This window comes from Microcaecilia unicolor, chromosome 1 (assembly GCF_901765095.1).
Source record: "Microcaecilia unicolor chromosome 1, aMicUni1.1, whole genome shotgun sequence".
NCBI lineage: Eukaryota > Metazoa > Chordata > Amphibia > Gymnophiona > Siphonopidae > Microcaecilia > Microcaecilia unicolor.
In genome coordinates, this window is record NC_044031.1 from 249,154,679 (window position 1) to 249,177,599 (window position 22,921).

Genomic DNA, 22,921 nt, shown 5'->3' on the forward strand with positions numbered 1-22,921 from the left:
CTACTGCCAGCACCTCAGGGGAGAGAGCTGTTTTCAGCACAGTGCCAGCCAAGAATTTAATTGCATTCCATGGTGGGGAGCCAGCTGGTATATACATATTGCAGCATCTTGTTTATTCTACAGAGATATATCATTTGTGCAGCTCCTCTCAATGTATCACAGGAGAATACTGGCTATGAATAATGTCTGAAATCCTCATTGATCCAAACTTCATCTTGTGCCATGGATAACCCTCGCTACCACCTAACCTACTGAATTAATCACCATCACACACTAAAATTAATACCTACACTCTGCAACACAGGAAAACCAAAGCTCGTAATGGACATTATATAACCTTTCCTCTCCTTGACCCCCACTATACTTGAAACATGTACCTTTATTCGACTACAATATCACCTTTGTATTTGTTTCTCTACCGGACTTGGCGAATGCCTTTACGGTACTATGTAAGCCACGTTGAGCCTGCAAATAGGTGGGAAAACGTGGGATACAAATGTAACAAATACTACTACTAAAATACTTCAACTAGTCTTCAACAGAATTTGCATGAAAGAGCTGAGTGAAAGGGGCTGACTAAGGCAGAAAAAGGGACTGTATACTGAACCAATTTTCAAGTCACACTTAAAATTCAAGCTTGTGCAAGTGGGTGGTTCTTATATTCAAGATTAATTTGGATTTGATCACACCTTTTTCAGTATTAGCTCAAGGTGAGTTCCATTTAGGTACATTAGGTAATTCTATGGAGAGCTTCACAATATAATTTTGTACCGGAGGCAATGGAGGGTTAAGCGATTTGCCTAAGATCACAAGAAGCAGTGAGATTTAAACCATGGCACTCCTGGATGCCAAGCCCAGTGTTTTAATCACTATGCTATTCCTCCATGAGGAAGATGACCAAAACTGTTCTAGATAAGAGGAGAGATCTTACAAGCAGTCATACACTATGGCTGGCAACTGTCCTTAAATGGTGGACAATAACTCTGCAGACTGGATAGGCCAGCTAGCCTTTTCTTCCATTGTCTAAATGTTTATGTTATCATACCTGGCTAAAAAAATTTAACACTTTAATGAAAAAAAGAAAAGAAAAGGAAAGAATAGGACCATATATATTTAAAAAAATCTGAAAACTAAGAAGACAAAACTTGAAAAAAAAATAGTTTTGAGTAAGCAACTGGAAAAATTAAAACTGGCATTGGAATTTTATTTTCTTCTTTAAAAGTCTGATAGGTCAGCATTTATTAAATGCTTGACATTTCACTTTTAATATACCACATATCCCAATCAATCTACGTAGTTTTTGAAAAAAAAAAAAAAAAAAAGGACAAAATGACAAAATTAAGGAAACCATCAAAAAGGACCTACATTTTTAAAAAAGGAGACTTGCATAAAGAGACAGTAGGCAAGAGGGGGATAAGATATTTCTGAGGTCACATATCAAAGTACCAGAAAGCTGAGCCATTAAGCCAAACTTGTGGGAGGAGTGGCCTAGTGGTTAGGGTGGTGGACTTTGGTCCTGGGGAACTGAGGAACTGAGTTCGATTCCCACTTCAGGCACAGGCAGCTCCTTGTGACTCTGGGCAAGTCACTTAACCCTCCAAGCCGCATTGAGCCTGCCATGAGTGGGAAAGCGCGGGGTACAAATGTAACAAAAATAAAAAATAACTTGGAACACTGGGAAGCAGAGCCTTTAAGCAGAACTCAGGGAGGGAATGCAAGCCTAAAGTCCTCAGGGTAGATATATATATTTTTTAATACAGTTTGTAATTTTATGCCCAAAAGTAGACCATTCAAAGGGAAGGGGCCTGCACACTGAAGCATGAGTGCTGCGAAAAATAAGCACTTGAAAAGACGCAGGAGGGATGAACCAACCCAAGTAAAAATGTGAGAAGTTAAGAACCTTAAGTGGAATTCTGAATTATATCGGAATTCTAAACCCTTCCCTCTGGGACTTCACTGCTGTGTTCTGGACTATCTGTAGTCTTCTGAACTGCAAAGACTTCAAGCCCTGGTAAATGAACGACAAGAATCAGTTTTCGTTCCTCCTTAAGTTCCATTGGCGAGCCTTACCTTGATTCATACACTGGACCAGTGTCCTAACAGCACCAGTGAAGACCCTCTAAGCATTTCCCTTTACTTGTGTCTTTAGCCTGGATTACATCAATCACAAGAATGATCCTGATCCCATATTCCTTAAGACAACACAAGCATTTTGCATTCACAAATAAGGTGGTTAATATTACTCGAGTTGGTTCCAAAAATCATTTCCCCCAGCCTCTTGCACCAATCTGTCTCTCTAGAGGTATGGATTAATGGTTCTCAACGCAGTCCTCAGAGACCTCCAGCCTGTCCAGTTTTCTGGAAAACCCTAAATGAATATGCATAACGCCATACTGCATGCAAATCTCACACACATTCAGCCTGAAAACCCAACCAGCTATGGGTTCTCCCACTGACAGGTCAGGGAAGTCACTAATCTACAAGCCAGGCTTGCAAAATGGGTGGGAAGATGGGTCCTGCTCATTAACACCTACTTATACTCAAACCTCAGAGCCCTTCCCACAGCTCAGCTGAACAGCACCAGCAGCTCCTACCTGACGGATGAAATGTGCATTGGCTGAGACCTCTGAACCCCCTGTTTCTGAAGCACAGGTTGCAGAAGGCTCGTTCCTGAGGCTGGCAAATGGCTGCGGTTAAGCTGCCCATTCTGAAGGAGTGGTGCTGTTTCCGATTGTACGCTACAGGCAGAGTACAAGCTCTCGAAGGACGTGTTCATGTCATTCACCAAAGCTTCCAGATCCACGTCATCATCTGAAACAAAAAAATGTTAAGAAATTATAGTAACTGTTATGTAAACTAGAAAACAGATCCATCATGCAACCTTCTAGCTGCTGTAGCACTGTGGTAGAAAACTGGAGTCTCTGTAAGCTAGGACATCATTTTAAAGAACCAAATCCCCTTCCTCTTCCCCCCCCCCCCCCCCCCCCAAAAAAAAAAAAAAAAAAAAGAAACCTTACTCTTCTCCATCTGAAAAAGGAGGATAACTTATGGTCACCAAGATCTGCACACATCCATATTCAGCAGTGGCACTTTTTTTTTTTTAATGCCAGTGGAAGGTGTTTATACAAAATTTATATTCAGTGCTGCTGAATATCCACATTCACCACTGACACACAGCGGCAAAACTCAGCTGCTGTGCAGACAGCCTAGGTCAGCGTTTCCCCAAGTCCAGTCTTGGAGTACCCCATGCCAGTCAAGTTTTCAGGATATCCACAATGAATATGCATGAAGTTGATTTCAACACACTGCCTCCATTATATGCAAATCTCTTCCACGCATATTCATCGTGGATATCCTGAAAACCTGACTGGCAAGGGATATTCCAGGACCGGACTGAGTACTGCTGCCATACTGACAGAATATGCTGCCTGTTCTTGCTCCAACCTAACTCCACTCTAGTGGAGCTCTTAACTAGCTCTTTCCATGTAGTATAACGAGCTAGTTAAGAGTAATTTTCAGCCAGCACTATCCATAAAGGGCACAATTCTATAAAGATGTGACTAACTGCAGCTTATTCCTTTACAGAATGCTAGTATAGCCATGTCTATGCATTTGTGCATGAACACAGAGCCAGCTCAAGGAATTATGTTGCTTTAGCCAACTTGCTTTGCCCCCACCCCCCACGCACACACATACATGCTGCTGCTAATTGGTTTTCTGCCATGTACTTGTAACCTGACTTGGCCACTTTTTGGAAAACAGGATACTGGGCTAGATGAACCACTGGTCTAACCCAGTATGGCTACTCTTATGTTCTTATGATAATATAGTCAAGCTCATGTTAATGAGGTCATTTTGTATTCCTCCCCAATGCTCAGAAAACAGAACCCGAAACAAAACTGCCTTTCTGCTGCAAAAAATAATGGCACGTCGGAGAAGGCATTAGGGTGTTGGAGTGAGAATTTTTCATCATTCCTTCTGCAAAATCTGCCAGGTTTGATTGCTTTTGGAAGCAGATGGAAGCCCATGGAAGCCCTTAAGTGCTGGTCATGAGAAACAGCAGACCCAAGCAAAGGCACATGTTGGCGTCTGTTTCCTGCATCTAAATTTAAAGCATCCATGCTAAAAAATATATACATATATTAAAAATATCCAAAGTGAAAACGTATCGGTGTCTGTTTCCTGTGTCTAAATTATAAGCGTCCAAGTTTAAAAAATAAATAAAAGTGCTTATATTTAGGCCACAGAAAACAGACACCAATGTGTGCTTCACATTCAGGTTTTACCACTCACATGCACACAGGAGTCAAGCTTACTGCAAAACTCTTCTGCGCATGCACCAAGCACAATCCTCCCACCAAGCTCCCTAATGCTCAATGCTATGAGTGTGCCTACATTTGCATCTCATTAACGTTAAGCATTACAGCGTTGTTCTTCTGAGCTGTTCTGGTGGTATTTTTACAGCGCTATTCGGAAGAGTTGCAGAGTTTTGAGCATCAGGGACTCAGTAGATTGGGAAGGTTAGCCAACAGGAAGAAAAACTAATCCTCTCTTTGTTATTAACGGAGACTATTAGCTACAGGCTTTATTAAGAAACTAGGCTATCTTTCTGATGTAAAATAAGCTCGTTACTCTGAAATGAAATCTTGAGTTGCATGTGGTTCTGAGTAAGAAGAAGCCTACCCTTTGTAATGTATTACATTTTTGTTTCTCATAAGTTTCATACAGTCACTTGATGGAATGTTGAACTGGCACACAGGTTCAATGCCTTCAGCTTCAAAATCATAAATAAGAATCCAGCTAGCTCAAGGGCAGACAGCTCTGGTCCTTGAGTGCTGCAGAATGAACAATGAGGCTGGCTTAACCATTAGGTAAGACTAGGGAGCCACCTAGGGTAGGTGCTTCTAAAGGACAGCAAAGAACAGCAACAAATGCAGAACAGATTCAGCTGTCAACATGAACACAATGATCCATCAGCACATTCTTTTACCTGGGTAAATTACTTTTGGGAATTGCCATCATTACACACACACACTGACACACAAAGAAAAGTTTCATATTTAAAACTATGGTGTACAATTATGCATTTTTACAGGATTGTTGTGAGAAGAGTGGTTAGTATTGCCGTGATCATGAGTTAGTTACATAAATGCATAAGTATTGCCATACTGGGAAAGACCAAAAGGTCCATCAAGCCCAGCATCCTGTTTCCAACAGTGGCCAATCCAGGTCACAAATACGTGGCAAGATCCCAAAAAAGTACAAAACATTTTATACTGCGTATTCCGGATCATTATGAGTTGAATTCAAATTCTGGGGGAGGAGGGGGAAGGAGGTTTGTAAGGATGAAGGCTTACCTAGGGCAACCAATACCCTTGGCAAGGCCTCTGAAAGCCTCAGCCAGAATATGTACCTTTCAAATACCTATGCATGCACTATAGCTGGCACAAAAATTGACAGGGAGATGTGTAAAATGTACATGTATTCCCACTGTAAAACGAGAAAGGCACATACAATTTAAATCCACCTTAACTATGCCCAAAATGCACCCCTCTGACACTATGTATTGCAGCTAGCTCCATGTGTAAATCAAGTTTCAAGTTTTAATAGGGCTTCCTATCCTGTCCAGAGAGTATCAGCTAGGCAGCTTACAGTCTTTGCTAGAAAGAAAAGGGGAGGGGATAAAAACAATATACAACCAACAATGGAGGTGGAACTATAATCTGTAATAGGACAGAAAACGTGGGAAGAACACAAGGAGGATGTATTATATTTGTTTTTGAACTTCAATTTTTCCTAATGACATTTTGTATGCCTATGTAGTTTATTCAGTGGGATACAAATGCAATAAATAAATAAATATTTTTTTATGAAGCATCCCTTTTTAATTGTTTTTAAAGTACTGCTTATGTTTGAATAATGTTTCTCTATATGCATTGGTGGGTTCTTTAATATATAAGGGGCCCTTTTACTAAGCTGCAGTAGACACTAGCGTGTGTCTACCATATGGTAAAAAGTACTGGAGAGACACACTGAGGCATCCCACGGTAATGTGCCCATCAGCACGTGAATCCCGTGCTAAAAATAATTTTAATTCTTTGGAGGGAGGAGGCGTGTCTATGGGCAAAGGGTAGAAATGCCCTGCACTAATCGGGTAGCGTGGGTACACTGTCGTGTGCTGCCCGATTACTGCAGAAGCCCTTAACATCTAGTAAATAGGTGGCGGTAAGGGTTCTTGTGGTAAGTAGTAGTAGTAGTAAGGGCCACACACTAATTGGGAAAATAGCACATGGCCATAATGGAAAAGATCGAAATTTGGCTATTTTACCCTGTGCTAGAAGTGGCCGCAAGGCACGGAAATCCCACATGCCAAACACAGCACCGGCCACTTATTATTAAAAGGATCTTTAAATGTATGAAGCTCTTTCCAATAATTTATATTTCTTCATATAATATATATTATTTTAACGTTAGGACCCCTGACGCAAGCACTTGCTGAAACTCAGCCCTATTTGGTCAACAATAAAAATAAAAACCAGAGTGTGGCTCCAGTGACATTATCTCCCTGCCTTTTCCATTTTTTTACCGTTTCTTTTCAAATACTTATGCATGCCTTGGAGCTGGCACAAAAATTGACAGGAAAGATGTGTAAAATGTAAACATATTCCCCCCTGTAAAACGAGAAAGGCACATACAATTTCAGTCTGCCTTAACAATGCCCAAAATAAACCCCTTTGAAATCTCTGTATCCCACATGCAAATCATGACTTTTTGATATCAACATTTATGCGTATACCTTCTCATTCTATAAAAGGACTGCTAAACTTAAGTGCCATTCGAGTGCTTAAATTTATAGAATACTGTCATCCATGTACACGTGCACAGTTTCATGTGTAAACAGCAGTAGAGTTCCTAACCGCTATTCTGCATTTATGTGCTCAAATGCCTTAGAGTGTAAATGCAAAAGGGGGTATTCACAGGGGAGGGGCATAAACAGGACCAACATTTACACCCTTAATTTACAGAATATGCACATAAATGCTGCATAAACCAGGAGTAAATGTCAGCACCTAAAAGTAGGCGTGTTGAAACAGACTGACCTATTTAAGTGCCATCAGAAAATAGATGCACTACTCAATTTTGGCACCCTGTTATAGAATTATCCCATAATGCTATTTGCATGTGGGTGTGCTTTTAAAATGACCTCATTACTGCATTCAAATTGCTCTGCACACTCCACTGTTTTACTTTTAAAGTGGACTACAGGTTAGGACTTTTAATCCATGGCTCAGGCATTACAAAAACATTAATTCACCATCCATTCTTAACCACAAGAAAAAAAAACCGCTTTGCAAGTCATCTTAATTCAAAATGTCACCACATTATTCAAACTAAAAGCTATATTCTGCTTCCCCAGTTTCCTCTACGAGGTGATGGTGACAGGACTGCCAATTTCAGATATAATCAGATATAAAATCGTCATTCCCCAGCTAAATGAATCAGAATCTCTTTTAATCCAAGTAGAAGAGGAGAAACTATTCTGGCTGCTCATGGTATACCAAGCACCTTGCAACACATAATCTGTGCAAGAACTCCTTAATCTGATTACACAAGTGACCTTGAAATACACTAGGAAGGTAAGTGACTCCTAACGTGGAACCTTGCATTACGTAACTATAGTTCAGTTTCCTCTTTCCAACATGCATCACTCTGCTCTTGTTCACATTAAAGTCATCTGCCATTTAGATGCCCAGTTTCTCAGTCTTGAAAGGTCCTCTTGTAAATTTTCACAATCCTGTCACGATTTAACAACTGTCATCAACAAATCTAATTACCTCATTAGTCCCATCTCTAGATCACTTATGTGGTCCCAGCACAGACTCCTGGGGAACCCCACTATCTACCCTTCTCCATTGAGAATACTGACCATTTAACCCTACTCTCTGTTTTCTATCCTTTAACCAGTTTTTAATCCACAAGAGGACACTACCTCCTATCCCATGACTCTCCAATTTCTTCTGGGATCTTTCATGAGGTACTTTATCAAATGCCTTTTGAAAATCCAGATACACAATATCAACCAGCTCACCTTCATCCACGTGTTTGTTCACCCCTTCAAAGAAATATAATAGATTGGTGAGGCAAGATTTCCTTTCACTAAATTCATGTTGGCTTTGTCTCATTAATCCATGTTTTTGAATATGCTCTTTAATTTTGTTCTTTATAATAGTATCTACCATTTTGCCCAGCACAGACATCAAGCTCACCGGTCTATAATTTCCCGGATCCCCGCTGGAACCTTTTTTAAATATCAGTGTTACATGAGCTACCCTCCAATCTTTCAGTACCACACTCAATTTTAAAGAAAAATTATATATTACTAACAATAGTTCCGCCAGTTCATTTTTCAATTCTGTCAGTACTGTGGGATGAATACCATCTGGTCCAGGAGATTTGCTACACTTCAATTTGTCAAATTGCCCCATTACATCCTCTAGGTTTATTTATTTATTACATTTGTATCCCACATTTTCCCACCTATTTGCAGGCTCAATGTGGCTTACATAGTACCGGAGAGGCGTTTGCAGACTCCGATGTGAACAAATACAAAGTGATGTTGTGGTAAGATAAAGTTCATGTAGCATAGCCACATTAGGGAATCGTAAATGGAAGAGCTGAGTTATGTCCATTACGTACTTTAGTTTTGTTGTGTTGCAGAGATTCAGCATTTAAGTTGGATCGGTAGGGTATGCCTTTTTAAACAGGTTAGTTTTTAGTTTTAGCTTCTCCTTCTTACCTACAAATGCACTCAGTCTGCAGCCCCTCATTACCTCTCTACCCTCATTTCCCCTTACGTTCCCGCCTGTAACCTCCGCTCACAGGACAAATCCCTCCTCTCAGTACCCTTCTCCACCACCGCCAACTCCAGGCTCCGCTCATTCTGCCTCGCCTCACCCTATGCTTGGAATAAACTTCCTGAGCCCTTACACCAAGTCCCCTCCCTACCCATCTTCAAATCCTTGCTCAAAGCCCACCTCTTCAATGTTGCTTTCGGCACCTAACCTTTATACCTTTCAGGAAATCAAGACTGCCCCTATTTGACTGACTGTACATTTGTCCTTTAGATTGTAAGCTCCTTTGAGCAGGGACTGTCCTTCTATGTTAAATTGTACAGCGCTGCGTAACCCTAGTAGCGCTTTAGAAATGTCAAGTAGTAGTAGTAGTATTTCCAGAAGTTTAGGTGGTCGTACCAATTTACAGAGATTTCAGTCAGTTTCTCTGACTCATCAGCTTCGAATACCATTTCTGGCACCGGTATCTCTCCCAAATCTTCCTTGGTGATGCCCAAAGCAAAGAATTCATTTCATCTCTCCGCTATGGCTTTGTCTTCCCTGATTACCCCTTTTACCCCTCAGTCATCTAGCAGTCTAACAGATTCTTTTGCCGGCTTCTTGCTTTTAATATACCAAAACAAATTTTTTTTACTATGTGTTTTTGTCTCCAACGCAATCTTTTTTTCAAAGTCCCTCTTTGCCTTCCTTATTAGCGCTTTGCATTTGGAGTTTACATTCCTTATGCTGCTTATTATTTTCAGTCAGTTCCTTCTTCCGTTTTCTGAAGGATTTTCTTTTAGCTCTAATAGCTTCCTTCACCTCACTTTTTAACCATGCCAGCTGTCGTTTGGTCTTCCTCCCTCCTTTTTTAATACACGGAATGTATTTGGCCTGGGTTTCCAGGATGGTATTTTTAAACAGTATCCATGCCTGATTTAAATTTTTGACCCTTGCAGCTACTCAGTTTTTTTTTTCACTGTTCTTCTCATTTTATCATAGTCTTCTTTTTGAAAATTAAATGCTAACGTATTGGATTTCCTGTTTATACTTACCAAAGCTAATATCAAATCTGATCATATAATCACTGAAGCAGCCCTATCACCATTACATCCTGCACCAGATCATGCGCTCCACTAAGGACTAGATCTAGAATTTTTCCTTCTCTTGTCAGCTCCTGTACCAGCTGCTCCATAAAGCAGTCCTTGATTTCGTCAAGGAATTTTACCTCCTTAGCATGCCCCAATGTTACATTTACCCAGTCAATATTGGGATAATTGTATTGTATTTTCATCCTTTAGCTATATAACTTTTTCAAGATAACATAAAAAGAAAATAGCTGATGCAGGTAGCAGCACAAAGCAGGAAATTAAAAAGGTATAGGATAGGTAGAATGGCAAATGGTCCAAGAGACAGGAAACAGAAAAAGGCAAATAAATGATGTGCCTCAGGGACAGGGAATGAACAAGAATATATGTCATGCTGGGTCAGACCACAGGTCCATAAAGCCCAGAGCGCTGTATCCAACAGTGGCCAATCCGAACACTAAGCAGTACTGGGCAGATCTAACCCTTGCTATTCACTATCAAGGAAGAACAGTAGCTTAATCACCGTTTACAGATCTCGGTCTAGGAACCTGTCCAAACCCCATTTAAACTCAGCTATGTTTGATGACTTGACCACATCTTCTAGAAACAGGTTTCACAGCCCGATGTTTGAGTAGAAAAATATTCCCAGCAGGTAATTTAGAATTTGCTACCTGATAGCTTTGTGGAGTATCCCCCAACACTGTTCCATGCCACTCATCAATTTATGAACATATAATATCTCCTTCTGTCTCTTCTTCAAGCTAACAAGTCCTAACCTTTATGCTTTATTATTTGTTCAGATCAAAATCTACAGTTGACACAAAATTACTTAAGCTGTTAAGATCATATCAGGAGAATCCCCCAGATATATGAACAACCTGATTGACCTCCCAATTAGAAATAGAACAATGTCATCGTGAACATACCTCAATCTACACCTCCCAAACTGCAAAGGTGTCAAGTACAAAACATACTATGCATCCAGTTTCTCCTTTCTGGGTAGTAAGCTTTGGAATGCTCTCCCAAGACCCATCCGAGCTATTAATAACTATTTTCCTTTCAGGAAAATGTTAAAGTCCCATTTTTTCAAGAAAGTTTACCCTAATGGACCAGCTTAATTCCACCAGATCACCTACGATACTCCTGCTAAGACGTCGACGCATATTCTGACCCCAATGTTATACTCAATCCCTCATCTTCTTCCCGCCATCCTTTACCATTTCCCTCCCATTCTCCTTCCCTTTCACCTATCATATCCTTGTCTACCTCCCCTATTGTAGTTCATTACGTTCTTTTCACATGTCCTTTGTAATGCCTTTCCATAATGTAAGTAGTTATGATCATCACAATTTATAATACTGTTCCTACATTTCCTTGTTTTTACTGTATTCTTTACCATGTAAGATGCTTTCTTTTACTATGTAAGCCGCACTGGACCTGCTGTATGTGGGAAAGAGTGGGGTACAAATGTAATAAATAAATATGGAGATTATGAGGATTGATTTATTAACTTGATATACTGCTCGAGGTTTTAAAGCGATTTACAAAAACACAATTAAAAGGAAAAAAACACAAAAAATAGTTGCATGACCTTCTTCAATTGCCGCATGTACCAATGTAAACCGAACACTGTACAGGCTCAGGATAAATAATTTTAAAGTACCTGAAAGCAACTCCCCTTGAAGTTACATGGTGATACCTTTAAACAAACAGAAGAAAACTTTTTTTCATTCAATGAATAGTTAAGCTCTGGAACTCGTTGCCGGAGGATGTGGTAATAGCAGTTAGTGTATCTGGGTCTAAAAAGGGTTTTGAATAGTTCCTGGAGGAAAAGTCCATAATGTGTCATTAAGATAGATATGGCAGAAGCCACTACTCATCCCTGAGATCAACAGCACAGAATCTTGTTATTCTTTGGGACTCTGCCAGGTACTTGTGACCTCAGGATACTGGGCTACCATCGGTCAGACCCAGTCTAGCTATTCTTGTTTTCTTATGTTACCAATTAAAAGGCAACACTTGACGAATCAAGGAAAGATTCCCTACGAAGAATCAACAAGTCCAAAGGGACTTAGGACAACCAAATCATGCAGAATTCCAGAGGTAGATTGTAGTCAAAAGCATTTAATTGAAAACTCAGATAAAATGGACTTGACACAGTCTGTGTTTTAGCAAAGGTGTGTCTGCTTCAGGAGTCAGTGTATCTGTGTAAACCAACAAAAAGGCAGCAGCTAAAAACAAATACACAAATTACTCCACAGTGAAAATGAATTAGGGGGCACAATTTGACCATCGATAACCCACCTTTTCACCAAAAAAGCTAAAAAGTGTCACTCCTGTGCTTTTCACTCCACAGCAAGGAGTAAGAGGACTGCTTTCCAAATTTCACAGTAGCTTGAATGGCACTGGTGTAGCTAAACAAGGAATCTGCTGAGTTTAACTTTTAGCACCTCAGAGATCTACTTTCAAACAAACTCAACTGACAAGCTTGAAGCACAAGTAACAAAATGCTCATTGTATACAACAGCCCTCTGAAAGCATCCCTGCTGCCGGAGTCATTTTCTCTCTTTTATAGTCAAAAAAAAGTTTTGGAAACATATTTGGAAACATTTCGAAAGACAAAAATGTCTAAAAAGTGGCATAAAATAGCATTTGGATGTTTTTCCTCATAAAAACGTCCAAATCAGTATTTTTGAAACCTATTTTTCCAGATATTTTTCTATGCTGTTCATCTACTGTGTGTCCAAATCTCACAGAAGCAAGTCGGGGGCATGTTAAGGGCAGGAGTTGGGCATTCCTAAAGCTTGGGACATTTTTTAGCCGTAATGGAAAAAACAAAACCATCCAGGACTAAAACTAAGATGTTTTCAGCTAGACCTAATTTTATAACGAATAAGGCACAAAAAGGTGCCCTAAATGACCAGATGACTACTTGAGGAAATCAGGGATGACCTCCCTTTACTCTCCCAGTGGTCATTGACCTCATCCCACTCCACAAAAATGTGATTACAAACATTACTTACCAGCTTCTACACGAGTCTCAGATGCAATACTCAAGTCCATTAGAGCAGCATGCAGGTCCCTGGAATAGTTTAGTGATGGGTACAGTGCACTGCAGACAGGTGGACCCAAGCCCATACCTCCCCCTACCTGTTACACTTGTGGTGGAAAATGTGAGTCCTCCAAGACTCACCAGAAATCCACTGTACCCACATATAGGTGCCCCCTTCACCCATAAGTGCTACTGCAGTGGTGTACAGTAGCGGGGTGGTGGGATTTGGGTGGGTTTTAGGGGCCCAGCAGACAAGATAAGGGAGCAACGGTGAGATGTGTACCCAGAAGCATTTATTTGAAGTCCACAGCAGGGACCCCTAGGATGCCCCATTGCTCTCCTGGGATGTCTGTGTGGCCAGTCTACTAAGAATGCTGGCTCCTACTACATCCCATTGGCTTGATTTTGTGCATTTTTCACGTGGACATTTTTTTTTCAAAAATGGACCAAAAGGATAAATGCACAGGGCATAAAAACATCTAGCAAATACCCATTTTTGAAATGATAGAGACATTTAAATATCTCAAGGGCATTAATGTACAGGAAGTGAGCCTTTTGCAACTGATGGGAAAACTGTGGAATGAGGGGGCATACGATAAAGTTAAGAGGGAATAGGCTTAGGAGGAATCTAAGAAAATATTATGTCACAGAAGGATGGTGGAAGCGTGGAATGGCCTCCCGGTGGAGGTTGTGGAGTCAAGGACTGTCAGAATTTAAGAAAGCGTGGGATAAGCATGTGGGATCTCTTAGAAAAAGGAAAAGTTAGGGATTACAGAGGATGGGCGACTTGGCCTTTATCTACTGTCATGTCTCTATGTTTTGAAAATGGCTAAATTCCCCAGTTGAATTTTGGATGTTTTGAGCAAAACTACCAAAGCTGAACTTAGACGTCGTATCAAAATGCCCCTCATAGTATCTTACAAATGTACCCATGCAAACCATGGATAATAAGAATAACGAATACATTTCACAGATCAAATCAAATTTTAACCAGAATCCACCAAAACTTATGAACATCTGTGGTTTAAGAGCTGAGGTCAGCAAAAATTGAAAGCAGCACAAGACTTAGCAATGATTTAATAACAGAGTTCCACCCAGCCATAGCTGCTGGTGGGAAAGGAAGTTTTCATTCTCCCCAATACAGCTGCTGCCATCTTGGTACACCCAAAACAATGTAATTGATATGGCAACAAGCTCCACCTACTGGGTTCAGGCCAGATAATGTGCCAAGCATGATCCATCCTTCTCCTGTTAATCAAATGTCCTTTTGATAAATCAACCTAAAGAGAAGGGGCCACAGATGCACTGTCAGGATTCAGGGCTCTAGCTCTGCCTCCCTGCTGGCTATGTAGTAGAGGAGCAGAAAATTAGCATAAATACCTACTTGCCTTTATGCAACATTACTCTGACTGGCAGCAAAAGGAATATGGAAACTAGAATCAGTTAAAATTATAAATCCATTACTCCATGGCATGATACAATCAAACAACAAAAGGTGTCAAAACAATAAACGTTCACCTCCAATATCAATAACGCAAATATACAATGGAAAAAATACAAGTACAGAACACATACAAGAATGTTAATGATTTTAGATAATTATTCAGGGAGCATCAGTATTTTGAAAAAATGTGGAAAGAGGTCATTGGCTCTAATTCAGGGACAAAGCTATTTTTGAATGTGCAGAGCTATTGCTCTCAGATACCATCATGTGCTCCCATTGTGTATGCAATAAGTTTATCATGTGAAAGTCATGGGATGGCCAGAAAATATAGGGCTCCTTTTACTAAGCTGTGGTAGAAAGTGCTCGTAGTATGCCTTTATGTGGGTTTCTCCTGCGTGCTAGTGCCATTTTTACCACAGTCGGAAAATAGCCAGTTTTTTAAATTCTCCCTATTAATGGCCATGCACTAATGTTGCCATTAAAAAAAAAATTAGAGCGTGACCACTTAACAGCACTTATTTTGTAGGTGGTAAGGGCTCAAGCGCTAATCCTGTGCTAATCAGTTAGGGAGTCTTTTACTAAGCGGCGGTATGCCCAACGCGGGCTTACTGCTCGCTGAACCAGAAGTACCGCCGGGCTACTACAGCGGAGCCGTTTCCACCCCCAGCGCATGCCATTTCTGGCACTACAAAAATATTTTTTAAATTTTGCAGTGCCGGTGCTTACCCGGTGGTATCGGGCAGTGCTGCCGCGTGCTGCCCGGTTACTACCGGGTTAGCATGGGAGCCCTTACCACCACCTCAATGGGTGGCGATAAGTGCTCCCCTGAAAATGGCTACACAGTCATTTCTTTAAAAAATAAAAACAGCCTTTTACCCGATGAGGTAAAAGGGGGGCCTCAGCATGCGTCCAAAACAGACGCTAATGCCAGCACAGGCCTCCTATTGCCGCAGCTTAGTAAAATGACAGTGCACGATAACGCAATTGCACTCATTAGCACAGAAACGCTCATTCTCCATCTCAGACTCGACCCCTCCATGATAAAATTAAAAGTATTTTTTTTTAGTGCATGGTTTACACGTGCAATTCAAGGAGTTACTTCAGAATGTCTGAGTGCATCGCTTACCACAGCTTTAGTATAAGGACCCCCACAGTTAATTACATTTGAAGTAGAAAGATATGAGTTTTCTGGAATGTAATGAACATTTGCCTGGTAAGAGAAGTATGTTTTCGGTGTACTCTAAGTGACCTCTGGTGTTGGTCTGTAATATTGAACTAGTTCTTTAAATTCCCACATCATTTTCAAGTAGTTTGAATTAAGTTCATTTGCACACCAAGAAAATAAGCCAAACAAGTTATAGGCTATACAGTTATCAGATTAACTTAATACATTTTTGGCTAGCTTTTCAAAGACGTGCCTTGCGCTTCATAGCCTAATCTGGGAGAAAAGTGCTTGTATTATTGAACTGTCAGATCTATAGCTTGAAATAAACTGTCTTTTTTAGACAACCCTTCACATGCCTGCAAATTTTTACATTCTGCTGTCTAAAAATACAATCTCCTATTTTAATGCAATTTTGAATTTTCACGTATCAATATAATGTGGCTTACCATGAACCACTGCTTAAAAAGATGTGAGCAAAATCCAAATAAATAAATATAACATACTTTGCACTTTTAACATTAAATAATTATAGAAAACATTCATAAAGATTATGTAATTTTAAATGGAAAAACAAATTCCAATTTATAGTTTTTTTTCTTAAGTCTTCACACCCCTTGTTACAAACACCCCAAACTCACTCTGGTTCCAAAAATTATCTTAACAAGGTGTGCTCAGTGCATCAGGTATAAATGGGGTCAATTTTCAAAGACTTGATAGAAACCACCCCAACACTATCCATATAGTGAAGAGCAGAGCAGTAATATTTTCTCAACAGTGCCAATTTTCAGCCTCTATCTGAATTATTTATAGATAGTAACATAGTAGATGACAGCAGAAAAAAGACCTGCACAGTCCATCCAGTCTGCCCAACATGACAACTCATGTGTGCTACTTTTTGTGTATACCCTACTTTGATTTGTACCTGTGCTCTTCAGGGCACAGACCGTATAAGTCTGCCCAGCACTATCCCCGCCTCCCAACCACCAGCCCCGGCACAGACCGTATAAGTCTGCCCAGCACTATCCCTGCCTCCCACCACCGGCTCTGGCACAGACCGTATAAGTCTGCCCAGCACTATCCCTGCCTCCCAACCTCCAGTCCTGCGTCCCAACTCCGGCTCTGGCACAGACCGTATAAGTCTGCCCGGCACTATCCCTGCCTCCCACCACCGGCTCTGGCACAGACCGTATAAGTCTGCCCAGCACTATCCCCGCCTCCCACTATCGGCTCTGCTATCCAATCTCGGTTAAGCTCCTGAGGATCCATTCCTTCTGAACAGGATTCCTTTATGTTTATATCCCATGCATGTTTGAATTCCGTTACCGTTTTCATCTCCACCACCTCCCGGGGGAGGGCATTCCAAGCATCCACCACTCTCTCCGTGAAGAAATACTTCCTGACATTTTTCTTGAGTCTTCCCCCCCTTCAATCTCATTTCATGTCCTCTCGTTCTACTGCCTTCGTATCTCCGGAAAAGGTTCGTTTGCGGATTAATACCTTTCAAATATTTGAACGTCTGTATCCTTTCCCTCCAGGGTATACATGTTCAGGTCAGCAAGTCTCTCCTCATACGTCTTGTAACGCAAATCCCATACCACTCTCGTAGCTTTTCTTTGCACTGCTTCGATTCTTTTTACATCCTTAGCAAGATACTGCCTCCAAAACTGAACACAATACTCCAGATGGGGCCTCACCAACGACTTATACAGGGGCATCAACACTCCCTTTCTTCTGCTGGTCACACCTCTCTCTATACAGCCCAACAACCTTCTAGATACAGCCACCGCCTTGTCACACTGTTTCGTCGCCTTCAAATCCTCAGATACTATCACCCCAAGATCCCTCTCTCCGCCCATACCTATCAGACTCTCCCCACCTAACACATACGTCTCCCGTGGATTTCTATTCCCTAAGTGCATCACTTTGCATTTCTTGGCATTGAATTTTAATTGCCAAACCTTAGACCATTCTTCTAGCTTCTTCAGATCCTATTTCATGTTTTCCACTCCCTCCGGGGTGTCCACTCTGTTACAGATCTTAGTATCATCCGCAAATAGGCAAACTTTACCTTCTAACCCTTCGGCAAGGTCACTCACAAATACGCTTGAGGCCTCCTGAAAATTATCCCCAGAATTCCCTAAATCAGATCTCTCTCTAACCTCCTCCCCCCCAAATGGCCAGCATATCCCTGCCCATCTTCAAGTCCTTACTTAAGGCCCATCTCTTCTCCCTTGCTTTTGGCGCCTAACCACCTTCCCCATTCATGCTACCTACACTGACTACATAGTTTGTAACCTTTAGATTGTAAGCTCTCTTGAGCAGGGACTGTCCTTCCCCATGTTAAACTTGTACAGCGCTGCGTAACCCTGGCAGCGCTATAGAAATGCTAAGTAGTAGTAGTAATATCCCTTTCCACTCCCTACCTCCCCCTTTCAGTATCTCTTTTCTCTCCTCTACCCCATCAATCTCCTCAGACTCAAGCTGAAGTTGCAAGCAGACCAGGTGGTAGTTCAAGGCCTTTAAACACAGACCTGAACAAAAAAGCTACGATGACCTGCACCCTCCCCCCCCCAAAAAAAAAAAAAAACACTTGTGTTGTATGGGTCAAGACACAGTAGCACTACCTGTGTTTCAAGGCTCCACATCTGCACTGAGTTAGCTTGCAACCAGTCCAGTTTTGGAAGAGGTAAGGCAGTGGCAGTGGGGGTCTCAGAGTGTGTCAAAAACACACGCTGACGCCAGAGCAGGCCCCCTTTTGCCGTAGCTTAGTCAAAGGACCTCTTAATCCTCCATTGCCTCAAGTACAAAATTAGAGTGTGAGCCTTCCAGGGACAAGGAAATACCCAGTGTACCTGAATGTAACGCACCTTGAACTACTACTGAAAAAGGTGTGAGCAAAATCTAAATAAAATAAATATAATTAAGTAGACCCATAGTAATCTCAAATACATAGATAATAAAAAAAAAATGTCTTGTCTAATATTAAATCTAGATACCTGGCTAAATCTTTCAGAATACTGACCCCAGCTGAACAGATGTTTTAGGGACAGTAATATAAAGCACATCTGCATATAAAGATCTCTCATGGGAGACTGCATTGAGGTTTTAACTTGTAACTCATGGAGAGACTCTAATCAGGTCGGTCTGAAGTTCTATAATTAAATCAAAATGTATAACAGGATATGCCCCGTTTCACATGAAGGTGCAAAAAGGTCAATAATGATCCCTTAGAACTTGAGCTTTGGTAGTGGAATAATACCTCCGTGCTTGCCCACAGCATTAATCTGGGGGATTAAACATGAAAGCACATTTCAATTAACTTTCAAAAGCTTTACCAGCCATCTAGGGAGATAACCCCATTTTTTGTTTACTACATATACTGTAAGTAATATACAACACAAAATTATTGAAGACAATCTATTCTTGGTAAAACCCATTTGATCAATCAAGCAAGTTTATTATATTTCCCAAAGACAATCAAAATCTTAACCACAATATTAAATATCTGCATTGGATAGATTGGCCAGTGCAAGTTACTGTTTTCTCTTTCCAACAGCATAGCTGCATCTGTTAACGTGTAGTAGGACTCGTGGGCCTGGCAGATAGCTACACAGGGCCCAATCTTCAAAAGGGAGGAGAATTTCCTAGAGGCTCCTACTCAGAAAACACACAGAGCAGGCTTGGAGGGGATTTTCAGTGGCATTTAAAAAAAAAATCAAGCAATGCCACTGAACATCTCCTCTGACTACTGCGGCACTGTCCCATTATGTGCTACGGTGGTCAGGGGGCAGAGCTGGGATTTATCCCAATAGCAGAGATATTCAGTCTGCTAACCAGGTGAAAAAAAAAAAAGCAGATAAAGTTAGGACAGCAAACGTTGGTTCTAAGTTTATCCGTTGAGCTACCCAGTCTGAATATTGGCCAGAAGCTACGTAACTTCTGGGTATCCATGCTGACCTGGATACTCAATGCCTGTGCCTGGACACGATCTGGCATTGAATATCCCAGCTTAATGCAGCCCATGGCTATCAGTAGATTAAAATCCATTGACCGCATTATATTAAAACCATCTGATTTTATGTAGCTGGAATGCCATCCTAAGAATTTTTTTTTTTTTGGGGGAGGGGGGGGGGGTAGGAAGTCCCGTCTGCCATTGCGCCATCTCCAGCTTCACCGCAGGGATAGAGGCATGGGTCTGCCGGACCTGAAGGCTTATAATGTGGCTTGTCATTTCCAGAAGATCCAGGATTGGGTATATGGTACCTCAGAGATCTGTAATATTACACTGGAAAAAAGAGATCCATAAGGAATGGTCCTTGGAGTATTTGCTACATGCACATGGTAGACACCTATCATCCTGGCTGGGAAAGCATTTGATATTGAATTCACTGCAATGGGCATGGAGTTATACTAGAAGGCATTTTCGATTGCATGCCCATTGCTCTCGGTTTTTACCCTTGATGGATAGCACATTCTTTCCTCCAGGACAACTTGGTAGTGGGTTTTAGAGTTGGGTGGATACGTGAATTAAGTTGCTTCACCATGTTCTTGAGGAGGATAAACCGGTGATGCTATCCTACAAGTCACTGCAACAGCAGTATGGACTCTTGCCTCTAGATTGGTATGCTTACAGATAGCTGCACCACTAAGTGCATGCCCTGTTTCAGAAGTCTCAAATTGGCTTTAATGAAGATTGGTGAGTCAAACACTTGCTGGGCAGTAGTTATGACGGTTTTCAAAAACCCTTGAGTTCCACTTATTTGTCGACTGTCTTGGATAAATGGATAGCTGATTTTGGCCCTTATGACACAGATGACTTTTTGACTCATCTGACAGAAGGGACAAAATGGCTGAGAGTATTATACTGCAAGAGCTGCATTATACATTTTTAATGTGTGCCTATATACGTCCTTCCTGAGCAAGGAAGATGGGCCTCCCAATAGATGGCTCATGCCCTAAATGTGGCATATTGGATGCAACATACAAGCATTATATGTGGGACTGTGGCCCCGTTCATCGCTTCTAGGACTCTTTATGGTAGCAACTTGGTCATCTGTATGGTCGCCAATGGGAATCAACCCCGCAGCATTGCCTTCTGGATAATATGGCTAAAATAGAGGAGGGCACTCAAGTGTCAGTTTTATTTTTGCATAAAGCTGTCTTAATCACTAAACATTGTATTATGAATCAATGAATCAAAGATCAGCCTCCTACGAATGTACGAACTCCTGCTTACGGAAGGCCATATGGTAGATGTAAGGGGACACAGAGTGAAGAAACGATTTCTTAAAGTACAGCAGGCATACCTGACCACATTGTCGATGATAGTGCATTCCACTTTTTTGAATACATTGGAGATGTAACTTTGCACTATCCATATGATTCAGATTCCATAGTTATAGAGCGTATGGGTTAATTGTGGGTATAAGGGGTTGGGAGGGATTGAGGGGTTGGTTGGGGGGAATATTTCACAAAATCTTGAATTGTAGTTACATTATTGAACTGGTTTGTATTGTGATAGACCTGCATATGAATGTGTTATGCTGGTTGTATTTCTTTTGGTAACTGCAATAAAATATATTTAAACAAAATCCATTGACTGACTTCTGGTGGGCTACCGGCCAATATGACCGCAACACAGTGAGCTCCTGCAGCCCCCTCCTGATATTGGCCAAATATTGGCTGCCTAGCGGTACAATTACCAGCTATAATATAGCCTTCAGCAAATGGCATTTCTTCCCAGAACCCTTTTTTCTTACTCATTTCCTGGCCTTCCACACCTCTTGTAGTGCTGCACAGCCCCCTGGCACAGGAGAGATATGGGCCCTTTGGTCCCTTCTTTGGTGTCTGGGCTGAAGCTTCTCTCCTCCTACTATTCTCCACAGTTCCACTGCACAATTGCTCCCAACAGCAGGCATAAGAACTGGTGGATAAGAGTGGAGTGGCAGAACTGGAGCTATAAGTGTTGAAATATTTGTTCCCTTAAAACGTTTGCATTAAAGACTTCGAGAGTTGGCCTCCATTCTCTACAAAAAGCTTATGGACTCTTTTCTGAAAACTGTGCATTACAAATAGAATCATCTTGGGTAAATGATCTTGGAATTCTTCCTAAAGATTTTGATTAGACTACCTTTTGGTCTAAAACTCTGTGCTCAACAAAATCTGCAACTATATCTCAATTCTCCTTTTTCATCATCCATCGGGCTTACTGGACCCACACGTGGTTAGCCAAGATATCCAAACAAACCTCTTCAGCTACTTGCTGGTCTTGTTACTCTATGGATGGCGTGCTATCTCACATGATTTTCTACTATAAAAACATATGCGCCTATTGGAATTATATCTGGTCTAGAATTATTGATATTGTTCATCTTCTTCCAGACCTACAGATTTCCTACAGTACTGTCGTTTTTCACTCCTCCAGCCCATACATCGTTCTGCAGGAATCTTTTCATAAACTCTAATATTCTTTTTGCCATTGCTACACATTAGAGAACGACGCAGGAACGGGAACCTGCAGTAATTGTGGGGATGGGGGATAGAGCCTGCGAGGATGGGACAAAGACAAAGCCCGTGGAAATGGGGACAAACTTTGTCCCCATGTCATTTTCTACTTTGAAGCCCATTAATGAACTGGACTATTATTTATGTTTGAATGATGCAGATGGATATTTTGATTTTTGGGGGGAAAAACAAGCAAACATGCTGGCTACAACTAGCAAAATTTGCATGGGGAATCCTGTACATTCTTGCTACCAGCACCTTCTAAAAAAACAAGTTGCTCGTTTTTATTATTGTTTTCTAATTGTGGTTTGTAAACAGTTGCACAGCATATTGTTTCTTGTTACATGTTTATAAAAAGATTTAAATATAAAATCATAAGTGTTCGAGGCTTCTGCTGATGAGGACAGAGCCCACGGGAATGGGGCGGGACGGGGGCAGAACCTGCGGGGACGGGGATAGGGCCTGCGAGGATGGTACGGAGACAGAACCTGCGGGAATGAGGTGGAGACGGAGACAGAACCCACGGGGACAAAATTTGTCCCTGTGTCATTCTCTACTACACATCTAATAAGTGGAAGGATAACTCCTTACTGAACTTTTCAGAATGGTGGAGCAATGTCTGTATAATTAAGAAATATGAATTGCTGCTTGCACATAAACAGTTTTTCTGTGCACTCTTTGATGAACACTTGGGCACCTCTAGATTCTTTGCACCCCTTGTCCATAAATATAGCAATTCATATGTTTACTACTACCGTTCGTAATCAGTATTTATGATTGTTTAAGAGGATGCAATTCTGATTTCCTAATACTATGCTAGAAGCCAACTTGTTATAT

The 22,921-nt window shown here is 41.2% G+C and overlaps 1 protein-coding gene across 1 annotated transcript in view; it reads right to left on the reverse strand.

The window, feature by feature from the left end:
• GRB10 (growth factor receptor bound protein 10) overlaps positions 1 to 22,921 on the reverse strand; it is a 414,148-nt gene that overhangs the window by 170,609 nt on the left and 220,618 nt on the right. Inside the window, exon 4 of the mRNA XM_030205442.1 lies at positions 2,595 to 2,811. Within this exon, the coding sequence (XP_030061302.1) occupies positions 2,595 to 2,811 (217 nt within the window). The remainder of the gene's footprint in view (positions 1 to 2,594; positions 2,812 to 22,921) is intronic.